At 43.0% G+C, this 17,589-nt stretch overlaps 2 protein-coding genes across 4 annotated transcripts; one reads left to right on the top strand and one right to left on the bottom strand.

The window, feature by feature from the left end:
* Nucleotides 1–791: 791 nt before the first annotated feature.
* brpf3a (bromodomain and PHD finger containing, 3a) lies at nt 792–11,229 on the bottom strand. 3 transcript variants are annotated; one of them, XM_069677656.1, is made up of 13 exons: nt 10,938–11,229; nt 8,216–9,733; nt 7,857–8,013; nt 7,042–7,173; nt 6,760–6,888; nt 6,364–6,676; nt 5,959–6,273; nt 3,547–4,101; nt 3,402–3,459; nt 3,118–3,203; nt 2,881–2,978; nt 2,627–2,781; nt 792–2,541 (listed from the first exon to the last, which is right to left on the bottom strand). In XM_069677656.1, exons 2-13 carry the CDS (start codon nt 9,712–9,714, stop codon nt 2,358–2,360), a joined length of 3,681 nt encoding a protein of 1,226 aa, XP_069533757.1. In that variant the 5' UTR covers nt 9,715–9,733; nt 10,938–11,229; the 3' UTR covers nt 792–2,357. The 3 variants fall into 3 exon arrangements, with proteins under 3 accessions (XP_069533757.1, XP_069533759.1, XP_069533758.1); XM_069677658.1 differs by having other exon boundaries at nt 2,881–2,954; XM_069677657.1 differs by having other exon boundaries at nt 6,379–6,676.
* Nucleotides 11,230–12,556: 1,327 nt separating this feature from the next.
* Nucleotides 12,557–17,029, top strand: LOC138606316 (probable glutamate receptor). Its single transcript, XM_069678783.1, has 10 exons — nt 12,557–12,629; nt 12,756–12,841; nt 14,396–14,427; nt 14,516–14,695; nt 14,829–15,052; nt 15,192–15,289; nt 15,386–15,603; nt 15,678–15,897; nt 15,975–16,219; nt 16,809–17,029. The coding sequence occupies exons 2-10, from the start codon at nt 12,757–12,759 to the stop codon at nt 16,911–16,913; spliced, it is 1,407 nt and encodes a 468-aa protein (XP_069534884.1). The 5' UTR covers nt 12,557–12,629; nt 12,756; the 3' UTR covers nt 16,914–17,029.
* Nucleotides 17,030–17,589: the final 560 nt, after the last annotated feature.

Raw genomic sequence — 17,589 nt, 5'->3', positions numbered from 1 at the left:
CGCGCATGCGTGGGTTCCCTCCGGGTACTCCGGCTTCCTCCCACAGTCCAAAGACATGCTCGTTTGGTTCATTGGTGACTCTTAAAATTGCTCGTAGGTGTGAGAGTGAGCATGTGTCAGCTCTGTGATTGACAGGCGATCAGTCCAGAGTGGACTCCGCTTCTCGAACCAATGACGGCTGTGATTGGCTCCAGCCCCCCGCGACCCTGAACAGGATAAGCGGTGTAGATAACAGATGGATGGATGTTACATCTAACTCCCTGTAACTCACAAAATACTCAGGATCCAACAAGAACTTAAAGCTTATTTTAAGCCTGGCTTTGTATGTTTTACAGCATTGTTATATACAGTAGATAGTCAGATAACACAGGCCTGAACACCAACTCTTAACACGTGTAATTTCATCACTTCATACTTCCTGACAGTGTATGTTAAATACAACTGGTGGATACACCGCTTGTGTCCTCTTAAAGGAAACAGGTGTGTGTGAATTCCCCTGCCACTTTCGATGCTATTTAAATAGTTAAGGAAGTTCTGATTAACCGGTATGGTATTGATGAAAGCAGAGTGTGCAGGAGGAAACCAGCACTGCAAATTTCAATCTTCAAGGTCTTCACTTGACAAAGACCTTGAAGACGTTGCACGAAATGTCTCGTATTATTTTTCACAGCTTTCCTATTAAAAGCAGAGAAGCAACCACTTTAACTTAACACTTCAAGTGATACCTTAATCTGGAACTGAGATAAATCAGTGTACTTGCTAATAGAAGACGTACACATGCAGTTGTTTCAAACAGCATTTATTCTTGTGTGAGAAAATATTGTCTCAGGCAGATTATAGATCTTGCAGTACAATTCAAATAACAAGATCAAAGATCTCCTGTGCCACCCAAGAAAAAGGAAAAAAAAAACCTCTTGTAGACGAGCTGCCTACAGAGCTGGGGTCTTGTGCCGCCTCACTTCTAGATAATATGTTTCTGACATGTTGGTGAATACCGTCACTATTACAAAGAGCTACGTAGCATCATACATAAATCTGTTCAATATTTTACTTTTAAATAACACTCTCGACTGCCACAAGTTATAAATTAAAATCTAAATTTGATTTTTGCATTCCTTAAATTACTTCATGTAAGCCAATATAAACATACATTTACATATTTACAGAACTATACACATGCACCTTTACTACACAGAGGTTGTATTCATATATGTATATACTGTACACACATACACACACACGTTTCAGCCACATGTTTGACTCCAGGAGTCGCCAATCCTCTTTTAAACAGACCGATTGTGCTTTTCAAGTCATTTCAGCCGGTTCGTCAGAGCGTGATCGCAGTAGACTTTGTCTTAACCACAGGACAATCAGCTTCACCTCTGTAGTGGCTTCGCACCTTACTCACCAAGTCGCTGCACCGCACACGCCCACATTCTAGTATCAAATAACAGTTTCACAATATGGAAAAATAAGCAAAGACCTCTAAAGTCCCACCCGCAACACGTCATACCTGGACTACAAGGGCAAGAATGTTTGCATTGGTAGCACATGGACTAAAACCTTTCTGTATTTCTGTTCATTTCCAAACACCTGGCACTTTTTTCTACTACAACTCTCAGAATTGTTGAACAAAAATGTCTTCTAGCTCCACATGTCAATTTAAGCTCAAGCAGGTTTGAAGAATTTCCTTTGTAAATTGAAAGGTTGGCATTCACAGACCATTAATATGCTGATTATTTTCTCAATAGATTCGTTATTTGGTCTAGAAAAATGTTGATCAGTGTTTCCTAAAGTCGAAGATAAAGGAACCAGAAAATATTCAAATTTAAAAAGTTGAAATCATCGTAAAATTTTGCCTTTTTCCCCTGAAAAATAACTCAAAATAGCTGATGACTTTTTGACTCCAAGAATATATAAATATATAATTACATCCACAGAGTCCAGATATGACGCGAGCGTGAAGTGGGACTTTGACAATTCATTAAACACAGTGACATTTCAATGGCAAATACAATCTAAATATATTCTGAATCAAGACGATCCCTTTGACAATTTAATATTTACACTTTCGCACTAAAGTCTTGACTCGCTTTGGCCTTAAATAAAAACTTTATATGAACACATAGCAACAGTGGTTGTGTAAAATCCTCTTAAAAATTACAGGAATAAGTGAACAAATTCATCTAGTAAAATGTCTCTCTCTCCATTCATAAAATTATATTAACAGTTTAATGCAGAAAACCTTCAAAACCCATCAACTGATGGAAATATAACCCTTTACTAACTTCCACACCTCTTTAGGAGCACAGATAAAGCTTCTCTACGTTCACCCACGCAGCCCGTTTAAGATAACTCTATATAAAATTGGAGGGAGTGAAGTTGAGATTCCCCCTCACGTGGTTTAAATGTACCATGGCCCGGTCGTATGCAGTGTGCACAGACTTGCGAACGCTGGGTTTCTTGCCTTCCATTAAGCGCAGCTTGTCGACGGTGTCGTCCATCCCCAGCGGCAGCAGTTTGTCTCGAGGGAGCCATTGCCTGAAAAATACAAAGGAGACGATTTTCTCAGTGACTGCTCCCCATTGTTTAAATATTTCAGCATGAAGTTCAGCCTGAGCTTTACCAAGTCCTTTTGGTGTCAAAGAAGAGAACGAGGAAGAGCTTTTCCCCTTCTTCCGTTTCTCTCAACTCGCCCAGTTTGAGCACCTCCACAGGAGGGACTGGGATGGGGATGCCGTTGTGAAGAAGCCCTTCCTGGGGCATGTCTGGGTCAACGATCTGAAACAATGAATTATGTCAGTCAAAGTTGAATTATCATTCCCTTCTATGTGATGCAATGAGCCAAACAAATACTACAGTGTGTAAACTGATCCTCACCATCGCCGGGTACGATGGATATCCTCTGCTTTTTGCCCAAACCAGGTCCAGAGATGAAAGCTCGGTGTCACTATCTAAAGACAGAAGCGTAGACTGTCCTGTGAACAGGATATACAGCTTGAGCCCACAATGAGAGTTTCATGTAATTGTACTGGTCAAGAAAATTGTAAACTTTTGGTTTATGAATGTACAATCAGGCATTTGACAGTATTTTGGTTGCCCTCTCATGATACACACCAGACCCAGTGATGTCTCCGTTCTCACTGTTTGGAACTTTAGCCAGTGCAGGTTTACCACGACTTCGTTTTGGGGGGGAGACACAGCTGTAAACACGAGAGGAGGAAAGGAAGAGATGTGAGTGAGACTTTAGCTACAATTCAAAAACCTACTTGGCAAACAGTTGTCCTGTGGGACTGGTATTGCCAATTGGTCTTGACAGCTTGTGAATTAAAATCCTTGATAAGAGAAAATTCTTAACAGGTTGAAATTGGCGAACGTCTAAAATCTGATCTGATACTCACTCAAGTTTTTGGTCATCATCTCCCTGGTCTGCTAGGGTGTGTTTTCCATTTGTCAGGCCTGATCAAAACACAAACAAAATAGTGACAAATATGGACTTTCTAGGATCTCCCTCTGTTGTATTATAGAGATGTATTTTGTCCTAACCTCCTTCTCTGGCCGGTGGAGGGAGTTTCTCTGCTTCACTCTCTGAGCTGGGGCCTCTGGACCTCAGGTGGTGTGAGGAAGGAGAGGGCGGAGTCGGAGAAGCGTTTGGAGTTGGGGGTAACGTGGTGATGTTGGTCACACTGGGTGACTTTGGGCTGGCAGGAGTGCTATCCAACCCGTTTGTTTTCTCCTCAGGTGTCTTCCCATTCTGTTGTGGAGGGGACCTGGTTTTGGCCATTCGTACCCCGTTTTTAGCTTTCTTAAACAGAACAGACGTGCGCCGACCTACTCCGACCAGAGGCAGAGTCGGGGGCGATCCCAGTGGAGTGACCTCGTGAACAGCCTCTGGTTGTGATGAGGGCGTTTCACCTACTTCAGCCTCATCTTCACCTTGGCTTTTGCTTCCACTGCGGGATGACCGCTGACGCTTGTAGGAGCGCCCTGGTGACCTTCGCCCTCCTGTTACAATGCCCAGGACGGGGGGTTCGAGGGGAGCGTCTCCTGGCAGCGGCGATGACACCGGGCAGGTCAGTTCCAGTACAGGTGGAGAGTCATCTGGATCAAAGAGACATTTATTTTACAGCTGAAATTATCAGGTCATTTATTCCTTTAAATCCTCAATCATTTATTATATTCAGCTTCTCCTTTGTGAGGATTTGCTGCTTTTTTTCCTGACTCATATCATTTTGAACTGAGTACTTATGGGCTTTGGTCTAGCGGGGCTCACAAGATATATTACCCATATGTAAATTATTCTGGAAACCTTTCAAGGGACGTTATCAACAGGCGCCGACCGTAATGCCTTCAGACGCTGCAATCAATCAGAGCAAACGAGTGACATAGCAGTTGGCTGTGTAGTTAGTTCAAACGTCAAATTCATGTGGCTTCTAGTAACAAAATACAAAGACATTTAGGATATAATGACTTATTAGCTGAAGGTACCATTTGTACCTAATGTGAGCTTTGTAATTAGACTCCTGCACACTGTCCAACTTGCAGAAAATACATTTATTTGCTTGCAATGTTTTGGTGCTCGACCTTCATCAGGCAAACATAAACATTTGGTTGAAATGTAGCCCTTAGGTACCTTCATTGTTTCCTTTAACTTGAATTTGTGAATTGATCATTTGTTATTGATCATTTCTTTAACATTATGTTTTCTTAAGATATGTGTACTAAGTCAGGAGGCTGATGTTGGTGAGTTATTCATTTGTTTATTACTTTACTTATTGTGTTCAAACATGTTGATTGGCTGCAAACATGCAGCCGCTCCCTACTTAAAGGGCCAGTTGGCCAATTTTCAACCTCAGTCCGATCATGCTATCATGGGGAGCTAATGCCATTATGGTAGGAAAAAAATGCAATTTGGTCTCTGTGCCTTTAAAGGACGCTATCCACTTCTCCAACGGGCCCTAGAAAAGCTCCGCCAGATAACACGTTTTACGTAGTCTGGCGGAGGTTTCCAGGGAGCTCGCTAAACTACACTTCCTCAATGTAGGACGCCCGCCTCTGATGTCATGTCTCGTTCAAAATCATCAGGTTTGAAATGTAGACTGCAGACCTGAAGATTTTTTAGACGATCCATCGGTATATTCTCGTTGTATTCCGGATTCTGCTCTGACCAATTGCCTGCAGCGAAAGCGGTAGTATTTCACTCCAGCGTCTCTCGCTGGGCCGTTCCTTTCAGAGGGAGGGGCGCAATGCACGCTGGGTGTTGTAGGAATGTAGAATGGGTGAAACCACGAGCTGTTTGTACCACTTTCTCCACAGCTATGGCGCCAATTTCAAATATTATCGCTTCTATCGATTACAGAGAACACCAGCTTTGACTGACGGTGGCTTTTTCCAGGGGTGAACTGCTCCTTTAAGTTGGCCAGCCCCTCTTCAGAAACTTTGTGAAGGTCGAGAATGTTGCAATCAAATAAATGTATTTTCAGTGTGTGGGAGTTTTTCCTCTCCTACTCACCTGTCCTATGAAACAGATGTTCAGATCTACCTAATGTGAACTACCATTATCTGATTAATTCTGACCGGATATCAGATCCAGAACCTTTCACATCAGTGGCGGCCATATTTGTTGTTTAAGAAAAAACCTCAACAGGGCTTTTATCCAACTTTAATTAGATAAAAGTCTGAGATTGGAAATCTGCCTGAACGGGACCTGATGCATCTTTCAGAGCACATAAAACATGAGTTTGCACATTTGTCCGGTTCCCAGGGTAGTTTTGGACTGTTAATCAGACAAAAAGTGACTGAAGACAAAATTGGATTCTAGGGAATTATAATTATTATTATGTATCATCAATTATTAATAACATATTTTACTTATGCAGCACTATTCATACATAAATAATAAATGTGCAAACAGTGCCCTTAGTGGGTTAATAATATAAGAAATAGCCAAATCTTTACCTGTCAAAGGTCCATTATCAGCCATGTTTGTCTTCCCCTTCTTCTTCACCTTCTTCTCCTCTTCTTCTTCCTCCTCCTCTTCCTCGTCTTTTTCTTCCTCCTCCTTGTCATTGCCGTTCACAGACTGAGAGTTTTGCTGCTGCTGGTTCATCCTCTGTCTGAGGGTGTTGATCTCTCGTCGCAGCAGCCTGATGCGTTTGGTTCGGCCACCGCTGGTGCGCATGGATGTGACCACATCCAGTTTGTCCAGTAAGGCCTTCAGCTGCTCGTCTGTGTTCAAGTGTAGTCTGTTGTCGGGATCCAAGAGAGAGTCGACTGTAGAGAGTGTAAAGAGAGGGCAGAAGGAAGATGAGGCATGAGGGTTTGGCTCATAAAAGAAAAAGCTAGTTCCCATTCTAAACTCACCATCGTCCCACGTACAGTGGTAGAAGCCATGCTTGTTCAGAGTATCGGGGAGATGCATCCCAGTGTTTGGGTCCAGGCCGATGCTCTGAGACTGCCTGTGGCTGTGACGAAGAACGGCTCCACCCACCTCCCGCATTTGTAAGGCGGACTTGTGAAACATGGTGTCCTTGGAGTTGTACTTGAGGCAGTTAGAGATCATGAGTTCAAAGTCCTTCTCCAGGTCTGCGATGGAGCAGTAGGCGTGTCCCTCCAGTTTGGTGCGCATGGTGGAGAAGTCCATGGGTTGAGAAATAAACTCCAGGTAATCTGGGACCTCAGTGAATCATGAAAATAAGACTGTTAGCCAAGTTGAAGCAAATAGTTTATAAAAGCAGATAGTTTTCTAACTGCACCAACCTCTGATAGATTGACAGGCTGAGAGAAGATTTGTGCCGTGTCCTTCTCTTGCAGCTGGTCCAAGGTGGATCGCAGAAGCACCAACGCAGGGGTCAACTTCAATTCAAGAGCAGCCTGCTGAATTTTCATCTGAAGAGTGATGATGTAAACACACAGGGGAGAGGAGAGGATGCACAAGGTCAGACTAAATATTCAAATGATTAGCATATGGATGATCATGCTGACAGGAGTCTATGAAAGTACAAAGCTTGTGTTGCATCTCACACTTCCTCCGTTACACACCTGATCTCTCTTTAGCCTCTCTCTCTTGCGGATGAGTTCCACCAAAAGTCTGGCTCTTTCCAGATCTTGCCTCAACTTTTGCCAGTATCGTAGCTCCTCTCTCGCAGCACACAGCTTCTCGTCAGGCTCCCTCTGAAAACATAAAAGGGAACAAGCACCAGAGATCAGACCTCTAATTTAACATTAAAGGGCATGTCTAACTCTATTTATTAGTCTCCATGTTTTTTATGGTCCTAAAACATTAAAACAGCGTAAGGCCTCCCCTGCAGGTTATCAATAAGTGATTTCATACATGCTGTTGCCGTCAGCAGCTCGATGATGTGTTCGGAGGCCTTCCATCTGAATCAGCCTTTGCAAAGTGTGATGTCTGGCCTTATGTTTGGACTGCAGTGTGTGAGCGCACAACCATGGTGTGAAGTGGTTTGATTCCAGTTACTCGGCTGCCTCCGCTATGGACAGACTTTGTTGGTCTTGTGAAGGCCTGATATTCTAATTGCTGAACATGTAACTGTGCTGGTTTTAATAATTTATGCTGCATCATCTCAGATTTAAATTCAAATGATGGTATTGACGTAGATACCAGCTCTAAACCGTTAAAGATATGAAGAACCGTCACATGCGGGAAGGATGGCAAAACCACAGGTGCTTAGCTTGCAGTCATGTGTTAGTACACATGCTGACAGTGATGTGGTTTAGTCAGGATAAAGCAAAGACACTTCTAAACAATACACTGACTATTTTGGTGCATGTGCAGCTGTTTGTTTTCCTCTAATTTTCATTGTAACACAGACACCGTACATCACGTCTCTCCACACCTGCTCTGCAGCCTTGTTGGATTGTAGATGGGAGTGAAGTCGACGTATTAAAGGCATCCCATTTCGTGACTGTCGCTTCAGTAACCAGTAGTTATGAAGCCTCTGCATGAACTGATTCTTCCTCTGGACTTCAACTCCTGTGCAGATCTTGTTCAGCCTGTAGAGATGTAACAGATGTTCATTGAAAGGATACATACATGTAAAAAAAACAACAACTCTCCAAGCACTGAATAAAAACATTTTAAGATTTTTTCTTTTAAAAAGGCACCATGGAACAATGGAAATCTACAGCACAGCACTACAGTGAGTTAATGAGGTATGCTGGGTATGCAAATTTAAACAGTATGCAAATGTCACACCTGTGTGAGGGGATCTGAGGCACGAGCAGCACAGGCACATTTGAGCGACGTGTCGACCCCTTTGAGTTCTTCTTCTTCTGGCCCTTGGTACCCTTCTTGCTCGGTGGCGAGGGGGGACTTTGAGTGTATGACCTTTGACCTCGATTACCCCTTCCCCCAACTAGTCTCCCTTCAACAGACTCATCTCCGGACCCGTCCCTCCGAGACCCCACTGGAGAATGATGCTCACAGAAAGCAGTCTTCTTCACAGAGAAGGTGGTCCCGTTGACACCCGTCTCCCGCACAGGGTCTATCTTCATAAACAGGCCGGCCTTCTGGGCGCAGGTGACGTGAAAGGCCCTGTAGCAGTTGGCTTTGTGGCACTGAATGGACGCTCCCCTGCCTTTCTGCTTACACAGGTAGCAGGTGAGCTTCCAGCGAGCTGTGGGGATGTTTTTCACCCCCTCGACAGGCTCCAGAAACACTGTATTGGCAAAGCACACCTCAGGGATCCATATGGCGCAGACAACATGGGCCCAACGGCCATCACTTGTCTGTTTAAAGGCACCTCCTCTGTTGGGACACAGCACACAGTCTACAGGACGGGAGGGTGACTGCAGGCAGCAGCGGCACAGCCACTGACCCTCGGGTACGTAGGGAACACCGTAACACTCCTGGTGGACGGCCAGATTGCAGATGTCGCAGAACAAGATGACATTACTGTTCAGACACTCGTCGTCCAGGCAGACGCAGCAGAAAGCGTCCTCGTCGACGGCACTCTGCGACAGTGCCTGGCTGCGGGACTCCAGGATGGATTCACGCTCAAGGCGATCAATGAGCAGTTCAAAAGTGTCCGCAGATACGGAGGCATGTCCGTCACACACTCTCTTATGGTTTACCATCTCCAGCCAGGCCAGGTCCTCCTCGTCCATGTCGTACTCAGCCACACTGTCCTGTTCCTCCAGGGACTTTTCTATGTAACGATAGTAGGCTGATGGGAGAGGAGGCGCCTCTGCGGGGGAAACCGAACCCAGCAGACGAAAGGTGGGCTCAGGCAGAGGGGTTTGGTGGGACGGGTGCTGGAAGGAGTTAGTAGGTCCTGTGTTCTGCTGCGACCCTGACCGCTGATTCTGATGAGACGTATTTTTACCACTCCTCCTGCTTTTACTGTTTGAGGGTTTCCTTATTGGTCTGGTTTTACTCTGCGTCTGTTCGCTGTTCTCCTTGTTGCTGTTGCACTCAGCGATATCCTGGGCCATCATCTCGTCCTCGGTTATTACTGGCAGAGGATCGGTGATGTTAATCCGATGGAGCCTTCCCTCAAGGTCCACTTCCACTATTTTCTGTGCCTGAGCGTATGTCAAAGTCTCCCTGGATGGAGAGAGCTGCAGTCTGTAGGGCGAGGGGGGCCGCAGCTGGCCAGACGATCCCCTGCCCCTTCCTCTCCCTCTGCCTCGACCCCTACCCATTTTGAGTCTGCTGACAACTGTCTCACATTCCCAACTCCTCGTCTTCCGCATGGGAGTTTACACCCGCTCCCTAGAGGATAGAAAGGAAGAAAAACCATTTAATGTAATGATTCAAGTTTCTACTTTGTTCTACTTTAGTATTATTACAGTAGAATTAGAAAAGTAGAATGTAAAAAATGGCTAATTTAATAGCAAATACCATATTGAACCCATGCAGTGCCATGGCATGGAAATGTTAAAAATAACACAATATACCTACCTGCTGACTGGTCAAAATAAACTTATGTACAGCTGATTAGTTAATATGTTCACCTGTCAGTGTGTTTTTTAGTGAGTGTTCTTTGCATGTGTTAATTCATGCAACCAAATTCTTATAACAACATGGCTGTTTATTACTTTAATTTAACCTCCTTCCTGTTAAAAGTATGTTTACTTGCTATCAAACTCGGTAAGAAAAAGAAGCCAAAAACAGTGGTTACAATGTTACAACCAATTAATTATATAACTATGCCTTTATCCTTTTGTAATTAGTATATTAGTAACAAAATGTAGTCATATTTTGTTAGCCTTTTTTGAATGTCATGTTACCCTGATCATATTCCTTTTTGCTAGAAATAGAAAAAGTGTAATCTTATTTTACATTTTTGACAACAAGACTTATAATTTATAATCATTGCATTTCAGTTACTTTGTAAAAGCGGTCAACTCTTGTTCTGTTGTGGTAAAAACACAGCATGTTACCTCAAGTACTCTTCCCCCACAAACACATATACAGTACACTGAGCTGCTTGCATGCGTTGACCTCAGCTGTCTCCCCATTGGTCCAATCAGGAGTCTGTTACTTTGAAACCATTCATTTAGTCCAATCAAATGCCAGTATCCTCTATTTTTTTCCTTGTTGCTGTGCGTAGTTCGGTTGAAGAGCGCTAAATACCAACCCGAGTATCTAACATCTGTCAGCCATTTTAAGCGCACAACAGCAGAGACAACATTTGGACTGCAAGTTGATTAGCAGCCCAATTATACATGCCAACAGCAACCAGAAAGCAGACGCACTGTACGCACCGTGCCTAAATGCACATATTATTTGCATGTATACATTAGATCACGACACTGCAAATGTGTAACGTTTCGGGCATTGCTTTGTACTCCAGACCCCTGCAAAAAAGATGTGATAACGTTACTCGGTCGGACAGGACACACAGAAGTCGTGTCACAAAACGGCAGGTTTACCTTTCAACGCTGAAAAAGCTGAACATATCAGAGAGATTTACCTTGTAAAATCGTCCTCTGCAGTAGGAGTGCCAAACAGACTAACCGCTCCTAGCTAAATGTCAGCTAGTGACAGACTACAACCAAGGCGGACATGCTAGCCGTTAGCTTAGCTAGCCGGTAATTTCAGGAGCGACAGCGTCATCTTCACCGCTTCAATTCTCCGCCGTGTCAACGGTTAAATACATAAACTCGACCCGGTTTCATAGTTATGATTTAAACCTTTAAAACGATGTTAGTTTACTACTTAGGGGCAGCAAAATATCGAAGATATCAATTTAATGTTCCTTGGATGAGGCTAAATATTCAGTCAAGATGGCTTGAAAAATACGCCCCTTTGGAAAAAAGCACCTCAGCCAATTGTAGGTCGCCGCTCCACCTCGCATCTAACGCGCATCGACTTCTGATTGGTCAACGGATTTAACAGAATTCATCGATCTCAAGGTGGAGCTCGTAACATGAAGAAGCGATTAGAAAAACAACGACACATACATTGCGCGCCTTGTGCCCTCGTCTTGATTTTCCCATGGACAGCGTATAGTAACTGACAGGCACCTGCTAGTTCTAGAAGTTGTAGATTAATTTACGTATTTAAATGACACAGTTATAACCACGTGATAGGAGAGTTTAGTTCACCAAGTTGTAATTGAGAGGTATGTTCACATGAAAATCAAGTTGCTGTTGAAAATGATTTAATTATCAGTATTTGTAAGATTAATTTCCAAACTACCATGGTCAAATAGTTTTTTAGGCTACAAAACAGATTAGAAGTGCTAAATGTGCTATTACATATACAATATAGCTATATTAATAATGGACTGAGCGAGTTTGTTAGCCTGTGTCTTTAAGCACATCATTTTGTATTCATTAAATGTAACATTCGTTATAACATTAATTGTCATGTGGACAGTCTAGAGGGACAATCTGTCCAAAACGACTTTATCAAATATTGATTTTGGAGCTGCACAGGAAACATCTCCTTGCTCTCAACAGATAGTTTTTATCTTTGCCCTTGCTGTAATAAAAGCTTCAAACAAACTCATTCAACATTGTATTGAGCCTTCAACATCTTTTCGAGGTCTGAGCTCAATACTCACAAAGGTGCGTGTTTTTATTTAGTTTTGATTATTCTTCAGGGGCACACTAAGTTTTAAGGAGAAGAGAGAACTGTGATGGTGTTACAGCTTGTTCACTTATAGTGAGCACAGACTCTACAGAGACAGAAGGGATTCTACTACACATATGACAGATTTTTAGTGTCCTTGTTAGTGTCTTTAAACTATCTGTAATTTATATAAATAAAATGTACTCTACCACAGCAGCTTCAACACTTCTTTTTACAGAATCCCTTTAAAAATATAACTTATGTTATAATTCTATAAGTGGAGTATACATTGTGTGTCACATGCAGTGTAAACATAAAACTCTGATGCTTTTATTTTTCAAATCTTCTGAGGCCTTTTTTAGATAGATAATCCCTTTTTCATCCACAGTGGATGGTAAATGTCCATACTTCATGCTGCTTCTCTCCACCCCTTGAACATCTTCCACTTTCTCCACCCACTAAAACTTTGTTGGCTGTCTTCACACATTTGTGAAAAACTTCAGATCACTCTGCATCACGGTCGAGCTCGCTGGGGTCAGTCTGAAGTCTGACGCATCAATCCAGAGGTCACATCTTTGGCTCTTGTCAGGTACTAACGACATCCTGTGTATGTACTCCTATCAAGGTTATCAGTTTAACAATTTCATGAAATGTTGATTTGATTCACATCTTTGCATGTTTAGCAAACCGCTGATGTCTTTTTTATAACTTGTAGGATGCAAATGAGGAGAATCAGGATGCTGTTTGGCTTCTTTGTGATGTCTGTTGGGTTTTTCCTGGACGTGGGAGAGAGCACTGCAGGTAAGCCACTTGTTTTTTTTATTGGACTTCGATACTTATGCAGAAATAATACACATCAGATTAATATAACCGATTAAACTAGGCTTGTTAGATTACCCAGGATGTTATGGTGAAAATGTGTGTTGGCGTTTTGGTCTGAGTGGCAAACGAAAGAAAGAACTATCGAGTTTTGTGATTTGACCCTGACAGGTTTGACCCGGTCACTGCATCTATAATTCAGCATTGTGCACCAGCTTGCTTTTCTTCCTGGCCAAATTCCTCATGTTTTCACGGCTGGATTTGGTAGAAATTTCTCAGACTTGACGAGAGAAAAATACATAAACAGTCAGCTCGGATCGATATCAAAGTGCAGCGCCACATCCTGTCCAACTCTTGTAGAAAAACAGAAAAGGAAGCGAGCCAGTTGACACTCTCACAAAAAACGGTAATAAATCAAGTGTATGGAGCGAACAAAGGCTCAGTGTGTCAGAGTGGCCAAAAAGTGACAGGGGCTTGAAGAGCTTGTAAACGTGTCATCTTTTGAAAGGGAGGATCTGATGGTTGTCAGGATCACCCCGTGGTGACGGATCCCCGAGGCCTTGGCCTGAATTGAGGCTTTTGATACTCTTTGACTTCCCTCCCATCTCACAGTGCCACGGCTTTGAGACTCTTTGAATTAAAACGCCGCTCTAAATAGATTGTGGTGTGCAAATCGTTTTTAAACAGGCGAGGAGAGAGCCAGATCTCCAGGATACCGGAAACCAGTTGTGACAAGAAGGTCAATAGTTGGAACCCCAGAATTCACCTCAGACATCTCTGCGTGTCAGAGTAAAGTCTGAAGATGGCCAGTAAACAAAGAGGTCATTGTTTCTGCTAAATTGAGCCTGGATATCGGCTGTATAAATGTTGTCAATCAGAACAAACCTACGTCTACTTTTTCAAACACAGTAAAACATGAGAAGGACAAAGAGGTAAAAAAAAAACCCCACAGTGACGCTTTAAGATAAACGGCAACGTAAGAAAAGTCAAGGGATCACTTATTGTCAGGTTTTATCCTCAGGATGTCCGTGCCAAAATCTATGCAAATCACTTAAGTAGATGTTGAAATATTAAACTGGCTCAAAGAAAATAATGACCTTGTGGTGGTATGGGAAAAGCTGCGGGATCACCAAAGTCAATACTATTCACCCCCTGGGAACCATGAATGTCTGTATATATATTTTTTATCGTTACCCATCCATTAAATGTTGAGCGATATAGTCTGTCTGGAGCCAAATGGTGGAGCGACACAGCCAGATCTAGAGCCAGCTACTAACACATCTAAAAAACAGAGCTGCAATCTGTTACTTGAGTCAGTGTTAGTAATGTTATTTATTCCAGTGGTTCCAAAGTTGCTGCTATGTGACCCCAAGTACCAATCAACCAAAGATTGATTACTTGATTTTGTGTGATTTAAAGAATCTGTAGGGTGGGAACCCATGATTTATTTCCTCTCATATCCTAACTAAGTTTTTGAATAATGCTTGTGTCTAAGAGGTATTTTACTAACCTGTTCCTTTCCCCCCTAAACATCAGTGCAATCAGAGCTGAGAATCACAACAATAAAGGTACTGAATTTGTTTCTTTGGAGCCTAAATACACAATTTAATATACAACACATTTCTCTGATTACACTTCATCATATCTTTTTTTCAGCAAGAGCCATACACGGTGTCTAAAGGCTCACAGCTGGAGGGCTTCTGTATGGACCTGTTGTCTGAAGTTGCAAAGAAACTGGGCTTCAGGTACAGAGTGCAGCTGGTGAAAGACAGCTCATACGGCCGACAGGATGACAGTGGGAACTGGAACGGGATGGTTGGCGAAGTCATGAGAGGAGTGAGTACATGAAAAACAGACATTTTGATGGGTCAAAGGGCAGAGAACAACTCCGCAGAATCTTGAACTAACCATCTGACATCTTTGACTTACAACTGATCAAACTCGGAGTGTATTTACGCTTTCCCTACAGGAGGCGGACCTTGCCATTGCTCCGCTGACTCTGACTGCAGCTCGGGAGAAAGTGGTGGGTATGACCAAACCGTTCATGCAGACGGGAATCAGCATCCTGCTGAGGAAGGACATCTCGGAGACGACCAGCTTCTTTGATTTCATGACCCCCTTTACAGCCGAGACCTGGGTGGGCATACTCATCGCATACCTGGGGACTGCTGCCTGCATCTTCATAGCTGCGAGGTTTGTGATTCAAGTTCAGGTGTAAGGAATAATCATGACTTTTATTTCTTAATATTTCTCATCTGTGTCACATGTCTGCTGGCAGAGGAATCCCTTTGAGTGCGGTCACATTAATAATAAAATGTCTATGCAAACGCAGACTGAGCCCATGTGAGTGGAGTCAGCCTCAGAGTGAGCCGAACAGATTCAGCCTCCTGCACAGCCTGTGGTACACAGCTGGAGCTCTGACTCTACAAGGTAAACAACACAGACAGCAAACAAAAGATGTTATGAATTCGGCTTGACTTGTGACCTTCCATTCTTTCTTCTTCTTCACTCTCTCCATGTCATCAGGTGCTGGTCCTCACCCCAAAGCTCTGTCCGGGCGCGTCATCTGCTGCAGCTGGTGGTTGTTTACCGTCGTCCTCCTGGCTTGTTACTTCTCCAACCTCAGCTCCTCTAAGAGCTCTGACTCCTCTCACCTGACTGTGAAAGGGTTTGAGGACTTGGCCAATCAGGACATGATAGAGTATGGCTGTTTGGCCGGCTCCTCCACCCTCGCTTTCTTCAAGGTACAGACATCGGATCGCTCATTGATCCGCCGTATCACTGCTGTTTCTCTAACTCTTCTTTTTTCTTCATGCAGAATTCAAACAACCCCGTGTACCGCAGAATCTATGAACACATGGAGAGAACTAAGAGTTTTGTGTCATCGATGGACGAGGGGGTCCAGCGTGCAAAAGAGGGGGACTTTGCCTTCATCGGAGAGTCTGTTTCTTTGGACCTGGCAGTAGCACGTCACTGTGAGCTGGTCAGAGCTCATGAGGTCGTCGGCATGAGAGGATACAGCATTGCTGCCACTCTTGGTGAGGCTTCTGACTAAACACTGAAACATGAAAAATTAAATATAATGCTTGTATTAACACTAAACTATTTCCTTAAGGCTCTCCCATTATAAAGAACCTCAGTGTGGCTATCCTCCAGCTGAGCGAGGCTGGGGAACTGGCGTACCTTCGGAGCAAGTGGTGGGCCAGCAGCTGCTTAGCAGACAAGGCCAAGTCTTCATCTGTGCAGCCACACAGCCTCAAGGGCATGTTTCTGGTTCTCTCCCTGGGTCTGGGGCTGGGAGCACTGCTGGCTGTCCTGGAGCTCACCTCCAAGAGCCGCAGAAGTGCAGCCGAGCATAAGGTGTGTGGGACTGAATTCACAAATCACTGCTGTCACTCAAATCTTTAAAGTCGAGGTGAAATGAAAAATGTCATTTTAATCCTTTTAGATCACATCCCCGGTAATATTGTGCATCTATTTAACAATATAGGCCAAAAAAAATACAGAAAATCAATTTCTTCGTATTCTTATATCAAAATCCATTCTTTTTTTTCCCCGGTAAAACTGAATTTCACCCGTGCTTACGTAAGTTACCACCAAACAATTTCAACCAATCAATCTGCAACATTTAGCCGCAGAGCACCAAGAACGCTCGGTCACTTAGCTAGCTACTGTGCTGTGGATCAAATCAAATCAAATCCCTCTAATGATATGTCCCACCTGCACGTCCTGTTTCACTCGGAAATACGTCACGATACGGAAGCTAGATACTCTCGAAATGCTGTTTCAGCTCGACTTTAAACTTCAGGAACTTAAAAAAACAAAGGGCTGATTTTTTGCTGCCTCGTTTTTTTGCTCCACAGTGTTCATTTGTGTTTATTCAATAGGACAGTTCCACAGATGCACATTACATTCATAAACACAGCATATTTTTGTTTCTGTCCCACAGAAATCCTGCTGCATTGTGCTGACTGAGGAACTGAGTCTGCGTTTGAGGACCAGCGATGCGAACAGACCTCAGGAAAATGAAGCCAAAGACAAAGAAAAAGCGTAGACACATTTCCTTTTAAAAAGCTGAAAACTGACATTTTTTGGGTTTGATAGCTGATGAAGAATATTTTCTAATATCTGACAGAAGGTTTAACTTAGTTGCAGCTTTCTTAATTTTAAAGATACAGCAGATAATATTATTACATTATTACACCAATATTACATTAATAATAATAAGACTCACAACTTATTAAAATAATGATTTTATTGATTTTTAAGTATGAATGGTACTGTTTCAATGAAAAGCAACATTATAGTTGAAATATTATAAAAACAGTAATCAAAATGATCAAAGTTTACACTTAAAAACTGTCTAACAGATTGTGATCATGTATGATTCCTAGTTTACTCTTTAACTGCATCATGCTGTTTCGGACAGTTGGAAATGGCTTCACATGATTTCAACAGTTTCCTTCTCGAAACCGTGTTTACTGTAAACGTTGCAGCATCATGCACACGTTCGTGTGGATTGTAAGCATTACAGCAGGCCTACAGTAATAAAAACTAGTTACTTGTGTGATTCTGTATGGTGTCTAGTTTCCTAGAAAGAAAATCAGAACTGCTTCGCCCCCTCTCGTCGTCCTCCCACGCCTCCTTTGAGTTGTTGTGTTGTGACTTGTTTTCTTCCTCTCCTGATGGATGTTGTCGTCTCTGAAGTTGTGAATATAAAAAATAGTCTA

The sequence above is a fragment of the Semicossyphus pulcher genome, unplaced genomic scaffold (genome assembly GCF_022749685.1).
Source record: "Semicossyphus pulcher isolate SPU_LCO1_2020_fin unplaced genomic scaffold, fSemPul1.0.p SCAF_3, whole genome shotgun sequence".
NCBI lineage: Eukaryota > Metazoa > Chordata > Actinopteri > Labriformes > Labridae > Semicossyphus > Semicossyphus pulcher.
This window is presented reverse-complemented; position numbering and strand designations above follow the sequence as displayed.